Raw genomic sequence first — 19,082 nt, forward strand, 5'->3', positions numbered from 1 at the left:
CAGGAAATTGGCAGGTTCCACTGACAAAGTACCCTTGGATGGAGCAAGCATCAACATCGAAGACTAGATGCAAGGAGTTGAGGAGGCACCACGTCGATCCCGTAGGTGGAGGCAAAGAGTCTGCACCAATCCGCACAGTAAATCAAGGCTTTACTGTCGAACCCATTTGCGATGCAGGTGCTGTGTTGATGTTGAGCCATGCTGTCTATCGGTGCAGAGCCACACAGTCCATCGAAGCAATGTCGTTGATCGGCTCCTGCGTCGACATCAAAGGGCAATGCATCAGTTCTTATAGGCACAACATCGTCACTGCATTCATTTTGATGGTTTTGACAGCAGAAATCACCTTACAAGGGCCGAGGACTGGATTGGCACAACTTGGTAGGGCAGGACTCACAGATGGTAGAGTCCAGATGCTGTTGCAGGGTTGAAGGAAGTCTTTGATGACACTGAGACATCAGAAAAAGGGGCAGGCCAGCAAGCCCTTGGAGTCACCCTGCATTCAAATGAGATGGGTCCAGTCCCTGTCCTCAACAGGGCAGAGATCAGCAGGCAGAAGGGCAGCTCAGCAAACCAAAAAGCAGTTACTTCAGAGCAGCAGTCAGGCAAAGTGGCAGTCCTTGTGGCAAATCAGTTTTTACTCCTGGCAGAGTTCTTAACAACTCTATTGGTAGTGTACCGTCTTGGTAGGCTCAGAGCCCCAGTACGTATACCAAATGTGTCTTTGCAGTGGGGGTCACTTCAAAGCAGGCACTTGAAATGCACAGGTCCTCATTCATCCCAGTCCTGTCTGCCAGGCTATTGGTAGGGGGTAATCAGTGCTTTGTGTGGGACACAGGACAATGCCTAATAAGGTGTGACTGTCAGCTCCCCCTCCTTCTTAGTGCACAGGAAAAGCTATCAGAATGTAGATGTGTCAAAGTGATTATATTATGTGGTATAGCCAGAAGGCCTAACGATGTAATATTGACATGGTACCCAAAAGTGGACCTTGAATTCACACTAGTAATCCATCTCTAAGTCCTGGTGGAGTGTCAAAGAGCAGTCAGGCTTATTTTAGAGGAACATACGTGAAACTTTTTACAGTTCCAACAATGACATGGCTTGAAAGAAATACAACACCAAGTTATAAAAATAGAGCTTATTGTGATATACATTTAGATGCTGAGACGAAGTTAATACAAGGTGGATAACTGGAAATATACATTTTAAAGTGTTCAAGAAATCAATACTTTGCAGAGCTATCAAAGTTACCATTGCAGTTAATGGAGAACATCTCACGTGACACTCGGTAACTTGCGGGGTGTGTTCAAAGAAATGCACTTAAAGTTAAGGTCTTGCGGGTCCACAGACCAAGCTGTGACAGTCAGAACAATTTTAGCTTGCCCAGGGACTCACGGTGCAGAGGTAACTTGGTTGTCCTTGGTGTTAAAGGGGAGCAAAGGGAGCTGTCAAAAACAACACTTGGCAAAACACTGCTTGCAGGTTGAGATCAGAGGAGCACCTTGGAGGTGAAGCTTGGACAGGCCCTTGGACCAGGAATTACCAGGCAGAACGGCTCTGCCTAGCTCGGGCGTCGCAGATGCAGAGGTGTACCTGGCTATCCGTGGTGCTGAATTGGACTGCCTGTGTTAACTTTACCAGGCGGGCCAACAAAGACTTCTTTGGGGTGCAGAAACTCAACAACTGTGCCACAGAAGTGGAAGGGGAATGATGCAGAAGGGTCCCTCTGCGTAGAGCATCAAGTGAATAAGCTAGTTGTCAGCCTGACCACCAACAAGGCTTGGTCCTGGCAAAGGTTACGGCTGGATCAATAATCTTCCAGAGGTCCTGAGAATGCTGTAGAGGACTGAGACTCAGTGAGGTTCAGGACTACGCTTCACAGAAGACACCTGGCCAGTTACTTTCAGGGTGGTCTACGAAGGAGCCCAATGGTCGACCCTTCTTCGGAACATGAAGTGCAGATTGTGCATGCTGACTGTTTTAGAAGGGTTCACCTTCCTTTTGGAACGAGTCTCTGGTCCTGGACAAGTCGCTGTCCGACGGATACAGGATGGCTGCCACAGGTGCAGTATTTCATGCCTGTTCATTGTAGAGTACTGCCTTGTGCTGACACAACATTTCTTTGTCCTCTTCGTCTTTAGGCAGATCTGGAGTTCTGGTGTCAGAGTTGCCCCTTAAACCCAGGATTTAGGGGGTGTTTAGGGGTGGGAGGGCTAGTAGCCAATAGACTACTAATCTTACTGCTAATCCATCCCTGAGGTGACAACATCTGGTGGGTGTCCCCAAGCTACCCAGAACCCATTATTTTAAGGATTTTTTAAGATGGCATGGGCCACCCTCAGCTGTACAGTTCCACTAGCCCACCCTAGAGGTATGGCCAGGCTTTGGGGAGTGTACGCCTCCTGAATATCTAATGTCCTGCCTGTAAGCGCCTACGAGGCCTGGGGGCAAGGAGGCACTTTGTCTCCACTAGGAGGAAGGTCACTTACATATCAGAGGTGGTGAAGCCTTTGAGGCTAACTCCCCTGATGGGTCATTCACTAGCCATCCTGGGAGGGCAGAGGTCTGACCTCATTCCTGCCCAGGCCTTTTGTCGCACATCCTCTGGAAGTGATAGCACTCACCAGCAGGAGGTCAGACTTCTGTCTTGATGGCCAACGGCTCCGAAAGCCCGCCAAGGCACAAGGGAACTCAGTAACTCAGTAGGCAACCTCCAAGGATGCCTCCTGGGTGCATGCAGCTCGACCTCGACATGGGAAACATGTCAGGGGTGAAAAAGCACGGTGTTTGATTCCAAACACGACTAATTTCAGTGGGACCACCGTGGAGCTGGCTAACTTCATTTTGTCTGGTAACCAGCCCACATTAACCTATGGACTGATGTTCATTTAAGTAAACGTGTATGGCCAGGTTACTGTAGAGGCAAATATATCTGTACATATATGCCTTCATCAATAAGAAAATGCACCCTGCTTCCTGTGCTTTAGGAGGACTACCTTAGGGTGACTTACATACCTTAGGGCAGTGAGGTCACATGTGGTGTGTGCAGAGCTGAACTCGATCAGAGAACCTGTTCAGGCAAGCTGCAGAATTTACTTTTACTTGGGTCACTCAAGGTGGTACACATAGTGCTGCAGCCTTGGTGATCCCCTTAACACCCTTACCTTGGCTAGCTATCACCCATCCCAGATGTGTTTTGGAGACAGGCTGCAAGGCACACCGAGCAGTAAGAGCAGTGAAATGTCTACTTCCTAAAATTGGCATTTCTAAAACAGTAATGTTAAATGCAACTTTACCTGTAAACATGATTTATTATTACCATTCCAATGATATGAAGAATCAGGCAGCTAGTCTTTCCTAGTCAGGAATTACAGCTTTAAAGTGTGTTAAGGAATTCCCAATGCTGGCCTATGAGAGGAGTAGGTCTCACAGAAGTGAAGAACAAATTTAGACGTTTGTCGCTAACAGGACATGCAAAACTTAAAAGTACATGTCCTACCTTTTACTTACACAGCACCCTCCCCTAGGGCTACCTTAGGGGTGGCTTACGTAAATAAAAGGGGAGTTTAAGGCTGGCAAGTAGTTTAAATGCCATGCCGAAATGGCAGTACACTGTACACACAGACTCTGCAGTAGAAGGCCTGAGACAGGGTTGAAAGGCTACTTGTGAGGATGGCACAATCAGTGCTGCAGGCCCACTATAGCATTTAGGTTATAGTCCCTGGGTATATGGTATATCTCTTTACAAGGGGCTTACGGGTGATCTAAATATGGCAATTGTGTATACACCAATGTTACCATGTTTAAGGGAGAAGCACATGCACTTTAGCACGGGTCAGCAGTGGCAAAGTGCTCAGAGTCCTAAAGCCAACAAACAGAATTCAGCAGAAAGGGGGGAGGAGGAAGGCAAAAAAGGTTTGGGGGTCTCTTCAGAGAGGGCCATTTTACAACATTCTTAATTAAACATGAGCCACAGAATGTCATAAAACATTTCCAGGGTGGTGAGGGGAATAGATCACCCCATGAGTTGCTGCAGGTATAGAGGAATGGTGTTCTTTATGGTAAATAACGTTTTTCCCAGCAGAAAAAAATGATGTGCATTTTCCCAGGAGGTCCCATCCCCTATGTGGGGAGTTGTTGATAAAGGAGAACTCTTCACACTAGGAATAATAGCCTTCACAAATAGTCAGTACGGCATTACTAGAAGTAGAAATGGATACCTGTCACCTGGTACAGCATTCCTGGTATACTTCCTGGAATGCTTGTGAATAAGAGAAAAATGGAAAGGTATGCTCAGGAGGAGGCGTAAACTCTGCCCCTACTTTGGTTCCTGAATAGGGTCTCTTTCTACTTCTTGACAATATATTGAGCAGCCTGTGTGCTACAATGCATTATGTGATGCAGCCTATTCACTTTAAGGCACTCAAACATTAAACAGGCTCTATCATTTAAAGACAGAGATCGCCCAATCATGGTCAGCAATGTCAGACACACTTTTACCTCTTTTGGGCAATGTGTCCTCTTTTTTATAACTACAATGCACAGATTGGCTATAAAACCCAAGAATGTGAAAAAAATTCCAAGTAAAAGAAAAGGAAAATACCCTTATTAAGGACATTTAAATAGGATTTGTGAAGATATAAAACCACCTTCTTGTGCTTTGATTCTGAGACAACATTTCTACTGCGTACTGCAATGGATATGTATTTCCACCAGTAGCATAGTAAGTTTGCCGTGGAAAGAAATTCCAGCAAAAAGCTGTCCCCCACACACAGTTGGGTAGTAAAATTTAGCAATAATTGTAGTGAAGTGTGCCCCCATGACTCAGGCCTTGGTGCCACTGCACCTGCTGTACTAATAGTCCCATGTCCCTCTTTTCCACTTCTTTAACTCACCAACACATTGAAATAATTTGGTAAAAGTAGATCTCCATAGACGTCTAACTAGGAGACCTTATTGGTCTGTGGCTTCGTGATAAGCACTCACTAGGCAACAACCTATGCGGGTACAAATTTTAACCAACTCCTCCTCTTTTTTTATGCGCTCAGTCATTAAATACGGCTGAGCGACACCGCATTCCTATTACATTTGCCTAGAGGCTGTTAAGGTATATCTCTTTTGTGGCTGGCAGTCAACTGTGCATTCAAGGACAAATAGCTTGGAGAAGTCATCACTGCGCTCTTTATAAAGGGTCAAACAGCAAGCTTTTAATCTTGTGTCTGATTCTATAAAGCATTTTCCTGTCTGTTGGCCAGGTGGCTGGATCATCATAGAATGGTAATATTAGTCACATGCTCACAGTAAATCTCCGCTAAAGATGGAACTCGCGACCTTCGCATACAGTAGATAAAGTTTCCTATTAATAAGAAATAGAGACCTTTGTATGCACGGCGCGCAACTCTGGCAGATTCAATATTAAGTTATATAACAGTGAAAATAATTTAGAAAAGAGCACTGTTTGCGAAATATCTCCCACAAAAATTGCTGTCTGACTAAGCTTACAGTCTAAAATGTGCCTGCTCCGAGAGTGGCACATGATGTACAATAATGTGTTTGTTTTTCAGCACACGGCAGGTCTAAAGAGATCTTTTTTTTCCGAACACTTCAATTATAGAAGCATTTAAAACATACAAACTTGCGCAGTTTTTATTTTAATGAAGATGAGAAGTTCATTAAAGAAGATAAATATTTCATTAGATGTTAAATAAAACAAAGAGATTTTTTGGCTTCTCTCAGCACAAAATTCCTTTGAAAGATTAATTAATACATGTAAATTATGCAAATTAGACCCATGCAAATATTTTATGAAGACAATTAAGGGAACCATTAATTACTGCTTTTTTTGCTTCAGTGAGATTCATTCATTTAATTTTAATTTAGCTTTAACCGTTCTGATGTATAATCTCTCGGCAACAAACTTTATCTTTCCTGGTGGGTCACTTAAATTTCCAAATCTCATCAAGTGAGCAGCAACAGAAATCTGTAGCAACCTTCTCAGGGCGGCGATGTTTAGTATCAGGAGAAATTTCTGACACACTGCAGTCCCAGAAAGCGGCAAACTGGAAGGCAACGTGAGCTCATTCTTGGACAAGGTTCAACTGCTGGAAAAGCAATTAATTTGCTTTGGCTGTGCTAATATATGGGAATTAGAAAGTGTGACACAAGACAAATAGAAATAATTAGTTCTCCAAAATGATGTTCTCATTAATATGGTTCGAACAGTTGAAATAGAAAACATTATTGCGGCATGTCTGAATTCTGTCCCTAGCCACAGGAGGTGGAATAATGCAAGACACAGCATTTTTTTCACATTTGCAGCCCAGGAGCTATGATCATGACTTTTTTAAAGGTGGCCAAGGAAAAATATGACACTTTATGTTTCTGTGTTAGTACCGTTTAGGGCCTTGTCATGACCGTGTGGTGATTTTGCACCGGGGTAAACCCAATACCACACCTTGTGGTTTTAACATGGGGTTAATTTACTGCCCAATTTTCAGTTTCAGAGGTTGGAATGAGGCATCAGAAGCTAAATCAGAGTTGGCCTCTTTTTCCCTTGCAGGTTTCTCTACGACCGTGTTCTTCAAACCTATTAATACTGTGCCCTCTCAAGTAAAAATTAAATGAATCACCCCCCCCCGCCCCCATAAAATTGTTTTACAATTATTTTATTAAACTGGCAATGTTTAATTATGCCTAGACTCAGTTAAACATTGCAGTTACATTACATTATTATTTTAAAAAGGCAAGCAAATACATGATTGCCAAGCATACAATTCTGCTTATGGAGGCCTTACTAATTACTTATGATCAGAAATGGGGGTGGGAGTTTTGAAGAATATTTGGAGTCCCTTCCCCTTTGACAACTTCCTCCAGCCAATATATAAATGGCAAAATATATTAGTGATGGCCCATTACAGACCGGCTCAGTGCAGCTCATTTTTTTCCACTGAAAACAAAGCAGTTATCGGCACAATGCTTCTTTTGGTCAGAGCCTGCCGCCACTTATGGGATCACTTGAAGCCCCCCTAGAGGAGCCCGCACCCAGTTTGAGGACCCCTGCAGTCTACTTCAATCCTGGAGGGAGATCCAGAAGGAAAAAAAAGTAGTGTGAAATTATTTCACACCTCATAATACTGAGCTTGGAAGCAAACAGTATTGGTGTCCAATGCTTGAACTTCCTAGAAAGTTATAACCAAGGCCTTAGTGATGTAAAAAAAATAGTATTATACTGTAAACTATAGTAACGCATTTACAAATGCTTACTGCTGATCTGCTTGCCACTTTATGGAATGCTAGATATAATTTTCTATGTAGAGCGTTTCAGTTAATTGTAGTTATACCTTGCAACTTATTGATGGTGTAACCTGTGAGTCACGAGCTCAAATCCTTTCTAGGGCAGCTCAGACTTCTATCGTTCTGCAGCTGGTAAATTGTCTACCATTGACATTGGACAAGAGCAACAGATCTTTTTAACAGTGCTTAGAAACGGTAAAAGTGTGTTATGAAGCAATACATAAACATAAAGTATTATTACTACTTGCTTCACTTTGTGGTGTTACTTTTCCAATCTTATTTTGTTTTCATTTTATAACTGATCACATAGAGAGTGATGCACAAAAACCCATATGCCTCGAAATCACCCAGTGGAGATCAGTTATTAGCAGTCAAATTACATTTTGTCCAAATAATAGATAAATATCAGTTGTTGGTAGAGATATCAACATTTGCTCGGAGCCTCATTCTCTCCATCCTGCTGGCCCTTTGTGGTGTAAGACAACATATTGAATGCATGTTGTACTCCAATTTGTGATTTTATGCCATTATTAATTTGTAATGTGTCATTAGGCCTAAAATATTTTTCACATTACAAGCTCTCACATTCGCTGACATAAAACAATCTTTTCCTCGACACAGTCACATTAGACACACAGACATACATTTTTAATCAGGGAGACGGATGGGCCATTTCCTGCATCCATATCTACTGTCCTCATGTGCATTTCCATTCTGGCCAGGTAAGCAGACATTAATAAAGAAAGCAGTGAGATAGTCGGCTCAGCACTCTTCATGTCCTCCAGCTGCAGGGCGCATCACGAGTATTCATGTTGTAAGATGTGTCATTTCTTACCACTGCTCAGCCGCGGTCGGTAGGGGAGTACCTGCCGGGGCGGTGACGTGGGGAGGAGGAGGGGCAGGGTGGGGGTTAGTAATGTATGGATAATGGAGGTTTGCAGGTAAGTAAACATTTAAATAAATCAAACGAATTTCGTTGCGCGCACTGCATTGCATTTGGGGATGCAGTGCACGCAACGAAATTCGTTTGATTTATTTATATGTTTACTTACCTGCAAACCTCCATTATCCATACATTACTAACCCCCACCCTGCCCCTCCCCCTCCCCACGTCACCGCCCCGGCAGGTACTACCCTACCGACCGCGGCTTCCACTGCTATTTTTACTATATTTCCATTCCAGCACTCAACCTTCCAAAGAATTAGGGCCTGGTTTAGAGTTCGACAGACGGGTTACTCTGTCGCAAATGTGACAGATATCCAGTTGGTTGTATTCGAAGTGCGTTATATCCAATGGCACTTGTAATACGGCGGACGGGATATCCGTCACGTTTGTGACGTAGTAACTCTTCTACTGAATGCAAAATTAGGCCCTTAATGTCATTTACAGTTGCCTACAAGGATTGGTGATTGGCGTTTCATGGTGCATATGCACATTAACCCGTTGACCTGCGGCACGAATTCTACCGCGGTGCAGGTGATTTATGGAGTGGGCGTGTTTTAGACGGCACCCGGCCGTCCTCTGCCCACGCCCACTGTGACGTCGGAATGCCGGGGGCCGTCCGACGCACTGAACGGGTTAATGAAAGAAAAAGATTTACCTTAATAATATTTGCAGCAATTTAGGTGCTTATTTACAAGCCCATTGCTGGCCGGCGCATCAATTTTTTGACGCACCGACGGCGCAGTGTGCCTGACCATATTTACAAGGCCATGTAAAATTATTCTGCATGAGTTTACATGGCCTTGTAAATATGAGCCCCTTTCACACATTAATTTGGTGAAAGGGGTGTTCCATGGGTGTTGCTGTGGGTGTTCTCGCATAACATCCATGGAACCTGACACATTCTCAGATTTACAAAGTGTTGTAAACCTGGGAATGAGTCAGAATTCTATGCTTTCCCAGGGGAGGCATAGGAATGGTGCAACGAGGAGAAATGCTTTTATTTCTTCTCTTTTTTGCTCTTCCTATATGTGCTGCTTTCTGCAGCACGCATAGAAGGATCAAAACGCCATTAATTATTGTTTTTGTGCAGGAAGGTCTCCCTTCCTGCACACAATCTTATCCAACACTGCACAGAATCAACACACTCTAAGGGCTCAATCCTGGACCTTGTTATTTTTAAAGCAGGCATGCTTTCTATCACTACCCCTATTCATGTAGACTGGTCTGACCACCTCCTCATCCCATTCTCTCGTCAACTATCACACGCTATAACTCTTGGCCAACCTAAGAGGGCTATCTCCTGGTTCCGTGATGCCAAAAATATTGATGTTGGTCCCCTCTGTGAATCAGCTTTGTTATCACTTCCAAGGCTAGACCCGAACCTAGATGTTGACAAACTCACCTCCCAATGCCTCACAGTTCTTGCAGCCGAAATTAATAACGTTGCTCCACTCAAAAGCAAAAGGATAAGGCCCACTCCCTCAGCACCTTGGTTCAACAAATCCCTCTATGAGGAAAGGAAGCAGCTAAGATTCCTGGAGAAACAATGGAGGCAAGTGCCCTCCACCGATAATTTGGCCACGCTTCGCTCAGCAAGATCCAAGTACCACAAGCACATCTTCCTTGGGAAAGCGGTGCACTTCAAAACCCTCCTTGACTCAGCCAAAAATAGACCCAAAAAACTATTCAATCTCATCAAGATTCCTAACTGCTCTCCCCCAACCTCCAAGTTGGAGGATTCTACAAAGAGAGCAGCGGATTTCGCTATATTCTTCGATGAAAAAGTGAAATCACTTGTGGATCAGGTCGCTCATCCTACCCCTCCAGAGGAGCTCAAATCCTTAGCCATTTGGCAGAACTTTGACCCCATATCTGAAGATGCCCTTCTCAAATGCATACGTGAAACAAAGTCCTCCAACCATTCTCTTGACCCCATCCCCAGTGCCATTGCCATTGACTTCTATACCCATTCCCTTTCCTATTGGACCACTCTGGTCAACCTCTCCCTCTATCAAGGCTCCCTTCCTGTCTCCTTCAAAACTGGCCAGGTCACCCCCTGCTTAAAAAACCCACTGCTGATGCAAATGACCTCAACAACTTCTGCCCCATCACTAACCTACCCTTTCTTGCGAAGATCACAGAAAGATGTGTAGCAAAACAACTCTCTCGTGATATCAAGGACAATAATCTTCTTGACAATTGTCAGTCCGGCTTCATGCAAAACTGCAGCACTGAAACAGCCCTACTTGCAAGTGGTTGATGACGCGCTGAGGATACTCGATTCGGGGGGTCCTGTCTTCTAATTCTCCTTGACCTTTCTGCGGCCTTTGACACTGTCAATCACAACACCCTCCTCAATATTCTTCAACAGAGAATGGGCATGGAGGGCACTGTGCTTAAATGGTTTGCATCCTTCCGCTCTGACAGATCCCAAATGATCAAAATAGCGAACAGTCTTTCATCTCCTGTGGCGATAGGTCAAGGTGTTCCTCAAGGCTCTATACTTGCACCCACATTGTTCAATCTCTATTCGGAACCACTGGGAAATCTCCTAAGTAAATCTGGGGTCCACTATCATCTCTGCGCAGACGACACTCAAATCTACCTCAAGGTTGCCTCCACTCATGATCTCTCCGTCCTAAGCTCTACTTTGGACTCCATTCAAAACTGGATGTCAGCACATCAACTGATTCTGAATCCCTCCAAAACTGAATTCCTCCTCCTCTCCACCTCACTTTCTCCTCCCCCGGTTCAATCATGGATGGACCAGATTAATCTACTGAACAATAAACCCATCATTGTGGACAGCGCAAAATCCCTTGGTGTCATACTCGACACAAAACTCAATCTACTTCCCGACATTAATTCAATTGCAATGTCTGCTCGATACCAACTGCGCCTTCTTTGGGGGATTCGTCGCTTCTTCCCGGAGCATGACCGTAAAACCCTGGTCCAATCGCTGGTCCTCTCCAGACTGGACTACTGCAATTTTCTTCTTACTGGCCTCCCCAAATCCCACCTGTCCCCCCCTTAAGTCTGTTCTCCATTCAGCAGCTTGTTTCATTTATGGGGCCAAAAGAAGCGACCACATCACACCCATGTTATCCACCCTCCGCTGGCTTCCCATCGAGGCAAGATCTATCTACAAGACTGCCTGCATCACCCACAAAGCCTTGCACTCCTCCTCTCTTCACTATCTGGCGAATAAACTGAAACTCTCTGGAGGCTCTAGACCATCACGAAATGCGGAAAATCTACTGCTTGAACCTCCCACTTTCAAGAAGGAAATATCGATGGCCCAATCCTTTTCAGGCAATGCCGTGAGAATCTGGAACTCACTTCCACCTCAGCTCCGACCACCACCTCCTCCCAGGCCTTCAAAACTGACCTCAAAGTTCTGCTCCTTCAAAGACACTTCCAAAGTTAATTCATGCCCTCTCTGTTATCTGAAGGAAGACTTTTTAGTATAGTAAATTTCTATTCTCCTTGACTATGGAAGTGCCTTCCCAGTGTGTTCTTGAGGTTTGAGAGTCTGCCATTTATTGCAGTATTAACCTTTTACCTGTGTTTGGTACTCTTTTGTAACATGAACACGTCACTTTTCTCTTGTAACACACTGTTTGCTACCTCCTTCATTTTGTTTGCTTTTGATACTTGCACAAGTGCCACCATTGCCTACGTAACGTTTGTTCTTGTGTTTGAGTGTCCTCCATTTATTGTAGTATTATACCTCTATTTCTACTTTGTAAGCTTTTGTAACCTGCACACATGTCACGTTTGCCTCATGTAATGAACCATTTGCTACCTCTTGTATTTTGTTTGCTCACAATTGTCACTTTTGCCTCATGTAATGTAACGTTTGCTTTTGTATTTTGTTCACTTGTAATGTTCTCTTGTATCAGTTCTGTTCCTATTGTAAAGCGCTCTGACACCTTCGGGTAAAGTCTGCGCTATATAAAAACGCATAAATAATAATAAATAAATAATAAATAACCCAGAGAGTCCGCCTCCCACCCTTCAGATCTGAAGCCACCGACATCATCTGCAGTGTACCCCAGGGCTCATCCCTCAGCCCGACCCTGGTCAACGTCTACATGGCCCCCCTTGCACAAGTGGCCCGCCAGCACGACCTCAACATCATCTCCTACGCCGATGATACTCAGCTCATGCTCTCCCTCACCAAGGACCCGCACACCGCCAAAACCAACCTCCACGAGGAAATGAAGGCCGTCGCCAAGTGGAACTGGACTCAGACAAGACAGAGGTCCTCATCCTCGGCCCCACCTTCTCTGCCTGGGACGGCTCCTGGTGGCCGACCACAGTGGGAACAGCACCGACACCCACAGACCACGCACGCAACCTAGGATTTATCCTCGACTCCTTCATCTCCATGTCGAAGCAAGTCAACGCCATCTCCTCTGCCTGCTACAACACCCACTGCATGTTCCACAGGATCTACAAATGGATCCTGACCGAAACAAGAAGAACGGTGACCTAAGCCCTCGTCAGCAGCAGACTGGACTACGGCAACGCACTCTACCCAGGAATCCCTGCCAAACACCTACGACGACTACAACGCATCTAAAACGCCTCCGCCCGACTGATCCTCAACATCCCTCGTTGCAGCCACATCACCTGAGACACCTGCGCTGGCTCCCCGTCAACAAGAGGATCACCTTCAAGCTCCTCACCCACGCACACAAAGCACTCCACAACACCGGACCAGCCTACCTGAACAGCAGACTCAGTTTCTACACCCCAACCCACCAGCTCCGCTCCACCAGCCTCGCCCTCGCAGCCGTCCCCCGCATCCAACGAACAAACTCCGGCAGCAAATCCTTCTCCTTCCTCGCCGCCAAGACCTGGAACACCCTCCCTATCCACCTGCGACAGACCCAAGACCTGCTCACCTTCAGAAGACTCCTCAAGACCTGGCTCTTCGAGCAGTAGCAGCGCCCCCCTCCCTTCAGCGCCTTGAGACCCTCACGAGTAAGTAGTGCGCTTTACAAGTGGCTGATTGATTGACCCAATACAATCCTCTTTTCTTGTGGTTTTATGTCTGAAAAAATGCATACTTCTTCCCCACAACCAAGGGTGGCTCCTCCGTTGGAGTGGAGGAGCATTGCCCTACTTAATTGCCCTCCAGATGAAAAATTAAATGGTAATTCATCATTACTATTTTATTTTTCACCCTAACATCCTCCTGACCTGAATGAGCATCAGGACGGGGCGGGCCGCTGCTAAATGAAAGCTGCAGGGACTGGGAGTAGACTTTTCAAAGTAGGCATGTCTTTAAGGCCGGGTGTCTTGGGAGGACCAGCTAGAGATGCGCATTTTGAAACCTCTAACCCAGCTGTCCACGTATTTAAAATGTCACTACGTATTGTATTCCAGATTCTCTTTATCTACTCATGCCAGGCCAATGAGCTGTCCAGTATCCATACACCTTGATTCAAGGTATGCAGCGACATTTTGAATATGTAGCCCAAAGCTGTTTTCGAAATAGAAAACATTCTATTATGCTTCCCCTCTTTTTATTGTTTCCTTTCTATTGTCTCTTGCTTATTTTCTCTCTTTCCCTTTTTTCTGTGCCCCATCTCCATTCTTGTTTTTGTCTACGAATTTAATATGATGCGGATAACTCACAATGATACATTATGACGAGTATATTGTGATTGTTCTATTGGGTATTCATACCAATAGCATGCACAATTCTATGTGATTATTCTTATGAGGTCCTCTGTATAAGGTCCTTGTCCTTCAATGGGGTTATAGGTCATTGAATCTTGTAACCAAGTAGCCATCAAAGGTTTTGATAACACCCCTCCTGCTAGTGACTAGGATGACTGGCCATATATGTGCCAATGAGATCTGCTCCATCTGGCAGTATTGCTGAACACATTCTTGGAGAAAAGTTTTTTTTAAGTATCTAACTGTTTTAATTCTGTCAACCCCGTGGGGTTTTAAATCACCTATTGTGTTTATGTTGCGGTTTCTAGGGAATGTGTTATCTTTTCTGTGCTATGTATCTATGTGTTGTTTATGTATTTATGGTATTTGCGGATCTATGTTGTAAATACACTACATATGCACATTTATTTTTATGCACGGTCTGTATACATTGTAATACAGCTCTGAAAAAGTCCACTTCAGTGGACGAAATGAGGTGGCGGTCTTTGCTGCATCGTATAAAAAGAAGAACTGGAACACCTTTGAAATTTGAATGGGTTTCCTCTTGAGAGAAAAAACTGGGTGTGGTGCACCGCTTTTTGTATTAGTATCATGTTTGACCATAGGGTCGCACCTTGGGCCAGAAGATGCTCATAGTGTGTGCACACACAGATACAAAATGCACAATTTTCGTGCTTATTTTCTAGGACAAGGGGGAGATGGGGTGATTGCTGGCCCACTACTCAGTTTCTCGTTTGTTGTATTATTGGGTGTATTATGTTGAAGTATATGGAGAGAGAAAAATATAGTGCTTAATTTGTGGCAGTGATTGCTGGTAGTCGGCACCAAAATTCATTTTGGGGATCAAAACTGCTGGTAGTCGGCACCAAAATTCATTTTGGGGATCAAAACGTATTTTTTAATGATCAGACTTAGAACCATAACAAGAGAAAAGTAAGTAAACATGGAGAGAGAGATAGGAAAGGGCAGAAAGATAGGGAAAACAGTGGTAAAGGAGAAGGCAGGTTTGAAAAAGAACTGTAAGTTGCGGGGAATATGACAAAGACAGAGGGCAGGAGAGTCAGGGTAACCGAGAAATTGTGCAAGCATATGAGAGATGCAGGAAAATAGAGCGGGTTAAAGACAGGCAGAACGAGAGACAGACAGAACGAGTGGGGAAAGTTGGTGAAAAGAAAGCAATTTAAAAAACAGGAAATTCAAATGCAGAGTCACTGCCAAAGCCAGGAGCAGTATTGAACCAGAGAACATGAGTTATTGTCCTCGCCTTTGTTATTTCCAAGGTTATGTGATATGTATGCCTGTTTACGGATTGAAAGGCAAATGACCTCCAAACACCATAGAACAATAGGCTATTTAAAAGTTACCATCTGCAATCAATAACGCCTTTGTTTTTCTTAATCGATTCTGGCCTTAATTGATTAACTTGGGTTAAAAGGCTGCCAGCGAGATGCTACTGTACGAGGGGATTGAAAATGCATTTATTATTGTTTGCTTTCAGCACACTCTGAAATCATGTCACCAGGTATTCTTGGAAAATAAAAATACTCCACGGAAAATACTGTACTATATAAGAGCCACACTCCCTACACACGGCTCAGAAATGAATATATTCCCAAATCAGTCCACATATTCCAGAGTTACAGCTCATATTTCTGCTGGCAGCTTACCTTGCAGGAGTTTGTTCTAAGACGTCTCGAGCATGGACAGAACGCATGTGTTGAAGAGCGTCATTTATCACGGCTCCAGAGCCTGAGGTTTTAATTTACAGGACGCCTGAACGTAAAGTGTTACTATAGCATCCCATTAACGGCGTAGTGGCTCTGAATGGCCGGTTTACAATACGACAGAGCAGGCGCACGTGAATTAGAGTTGGGAAAAGGCCAATCCTTGTATAATTCATTCAAATATATGCAATGCAACCATCCTTGCCTTTCCCCCCATCCCGACAGATCCGGCTGGTGTAGGATTCTCTCTGAACCCTTGGCTACATTAATTTCTAATGGTAAACGATCCTTCCCTCTGCCATAAAGAGCCGAACAGAGACAATCCGTTTCAGGAGTTATGGGCTGACCTATTGAACTTAGGGAAAATGTTATGGATTCCTGATGTCCCTCTCCTCCTGTCTCTGACATTTTGCCATAATTTATTTTCGAGTTAAATGCTACATCATTGGGGATGTCTTGCTCACATTTCCATGTGCCTCTACAGTTCCCAACGTTTCCCTCAGATATCCACCGGAGCACGCGTTTCTCAAAGGTGAAATTTAAGGGCATCCAAGCCATTTAAACAACAAAAGGAAGACATCAAAGCAGGCAAGGGACCGAGGTCAGCTGAAATCCAGCAATAAAGTACAGGAAGAAACCGGCCAGAAGCGCAGCACTGGGAGATTCACATACAACAGTTTAAGGTAAATACGTTGTTCCAAACACTGCAATATAAATACACATACAATACATTATTTGACTCTCGAGGTACGTGTTTTCTCTTCGGTCACTAACATCAACATGTATTTAATGTAATTTCCCATACCTTTTCACTTAGTTTTCCGAAGCTGAATAAATGTATGGTGTGCACCCTCCATATAGACCTGCTACCCTCATGTTTTTAAATATCCCTGCGACCCTAACCCCAATCATTTTGTTTAGGGCGAGATGTGGTGGGAATTGGGAAGAGGTTTCAGCTCCCACAGTCTGTGAAGGGCCAGGGAGAAATTGGTCAAAACTGCAGATATAATACAACAGATTCATAAGACACACTGTTCAATAGATATAACTCAATGCGAATGTCACAAAAGAATCACTTTATGAGCTGTAGGTGAAGCAGGGATGTATCATTCCAACCATTATGATTACATGGATTTTTAAATTTATTTTGGATAGATTTCAAAAGCACCAGAAGGCCATAATATAAATTATTTCAGGGTAGGCCTGTTTCCAAAATAAGGAGTACCAGTAGCGTCTTTCTGGGTCTTTAGTGATGACATTAAATTAAAATAGCACATCTGAACTTGTTTATTTAAGTTTATTAGCATCAAACAAAAGTGGTTTTCTTAGACAATTTACTGACGATTTTTGAGTGAAAACATGTTAAAGGGTTTGGTGCTTTACCTGAATATGTTGAGATCTCTACCTGCTCATGGCCAGACTGATGTCAAGCTGTAGGGCAGAGAATACCACCCTGAGCAGCTGTACAGGCCTACACTACAGTAGTATCTCCCCATGGAACTCGACTATGACCTTTGAGGGGGGACCCAAGGATGTTTTCAAATTGTTAACAGTATATATCATTTTATCACCTATGCTCCAAATCTGCCTTTTGAGGCTGAAATACAATGATTTTAGTTAGGCCCTAAGAGAGCTAATGGATGTTCGCCGAGATAGTAATTTGAAACATCTAGCTGTTTGCCTCAAACACTACCCACATATTCTACACAGCTAACAGACAAATGTACAGTGTTGTCTGCTAAACAGATGTTATGTGTAAACAATACAATACACAATGTATGTTTGGGCTGCGGGGCAAAAATATACATATATATATAGATGGACAGACAGACAGACAGACAGACAGACAGATAGATAGATAGATAGATAGATAGATAGATAGATAGATAGATAGATAGATAGATAGATAGATAGATAGATAGATAGATAGATAGATAGATAGATAGATAGATAGATAGATATAATGAATCAGAGTTGTCATCAAATCACAATATTCAAGCATTTTTAAATTTGACAATTTCATTTTCAGGGCTTAAAATGACAGGACAGCTCTTTTAATCTGATCATAAACAACCAGGATCAAATGCATTCCCTTTTAGATGCAAGCATGATGAACCTGACCTTGTTTGAACTTGTTTTGATGTGGCCCAGATGGTAGGCTCCATGCTTGAATAGCAGGCTAAAGCGAGAAAATCTCATATAGCAGAACCTAGATTTATAGCCTTTTGCACACTCCTACCTTGTATTGTCCTTTCAGCATCTGTTCTGCCCCCGCTGCGGTCTGCTTCTATCTCTGGGGTCATAGAATCTGAAAGCGAGGAGAGGTAAAAGTGACAGATTTGATTTGAATCTCATAGCCTGTTTTACAACTTGTTACTCTCAGGCTGAATTACAATATAATCATATTTTTTATGTGGAATAACGGCCATGAGGCCAGCGGTACTGCTATTCCCATGGGGAAACTGTTATTTGGAAAGGAAAATCCATGAGCCATTGAAATCTCATTTCAGTATTTGGTGGACAAGGTGACAGGATTAATGTTTTAAATTAAATAGTGAATTAGTTTCATAATCTTTATTGCAGATTCTAGGTTCAATTGGTAACAAAGGGAAGGAATCAATAGCATAAACTGAGAAGAATCTCTTCCTTTTGTTTGTTTGCAACATAAGTGCAAAAGCTACCATTGTGGCGACATTATCCCATGATGTGTTGTTTGAGACATTTTGAATTGCGGCTCGCGGTCTGAACATACAGTGCTGCTCTAAGATCCTACCGTTATGGACCCGGAGACCATCTGGTGATGCTGCCTGGTTGAGTGTCTGTTCTGCCTGTTCCCTCCTCTTGGTCTCAAACTCCAGTGCTTCTTGTAATTTCCTTTTGACTTTCTTTTCTTTCTTTAACCTTTTTTGAATTATTGCTGAAACAAAATAAATGACGGATTGGCACTTTTCATGGAGAAAAACATCTGTTTTAAGTGTTATGTAAGCAAATAATCATTTGCTTGAAATAGTGGTGACCAAGTAACTGTCCAAGCTGGAACAACGGGGACACTCTAGAGTGCCTGGGATTCTGGATGACATAAGATAAGTACACAATGAACCTAGAAACATGAAAAGCATATCTAGGAAAGTATTAAAGGCGTATTGTTAGAGCTGGTATCTTTTGGCATGTTTTTCCCGTATTTTTTTGCTTCTGATCTCCTATTTTTTTATTACTGTGTGCTGCATTTCATTTTTGTTGGTTTTATATCTCTGGTCACTTTACCACTACTGATCAGTGCTAAAGTACAAGTGCTCCCTGTGTAAATTATGACTGTGATTAGTTATCCATGATATGCATTTTTGATTTAATGGTAAGTCCCTAGTAAAGTTGGTGTCCAGGGCTTGTAAATCAAATGCTACTAGTTGGCCTGCAGCACTGATTGT

General features: G+C 43.5%; 1 protein-coding gene across 4 annotated transcripts in view; it reads right to left on the minus strand.

The window, feature by feature from the left end:
• Positions 1–19,082, minus strand: part of DACH1 (dachshund family transcription factor 1) — a 537,492-nt gene that overhangs the window by 44,684 nt on the left and 473,726 nt on the right. For all 4 annotated transcript variants that reach the window (XM_078657419.1, XM_078657417.1, XM_078657418.1 and 1 more), the window contains 2 exons: positions 18,431–18,574; positions 17,897–17,965 (listed from right to left, as the gene is read on the minus strand). In XM_078657419.1, the coding sequence (XP_078513545.1) occupies positions 17,897–17,965; positions 18,431–18,574 (213 nt within the window). The remainder of the gene's footprint in view (positions 1–17,896; positions 17,966–18,430; positions 18,575–19,082) is intronic.

The sequence above is a fragment of the Lissotriton helveticus genome, chromosome 8, assembly GCF_964261635.1.
Source record: "Lissotriton helveticus chromosome 8, aLisHel1.1, whole genome shotgun sequence".
In the NCBI taxonomy this organism is placed as follows: Eukaryota; Metazoa; Chordata; class Amphibia; order Caudata; family Salamandridae; genus Lissotriton; species Lissotriton helveticus.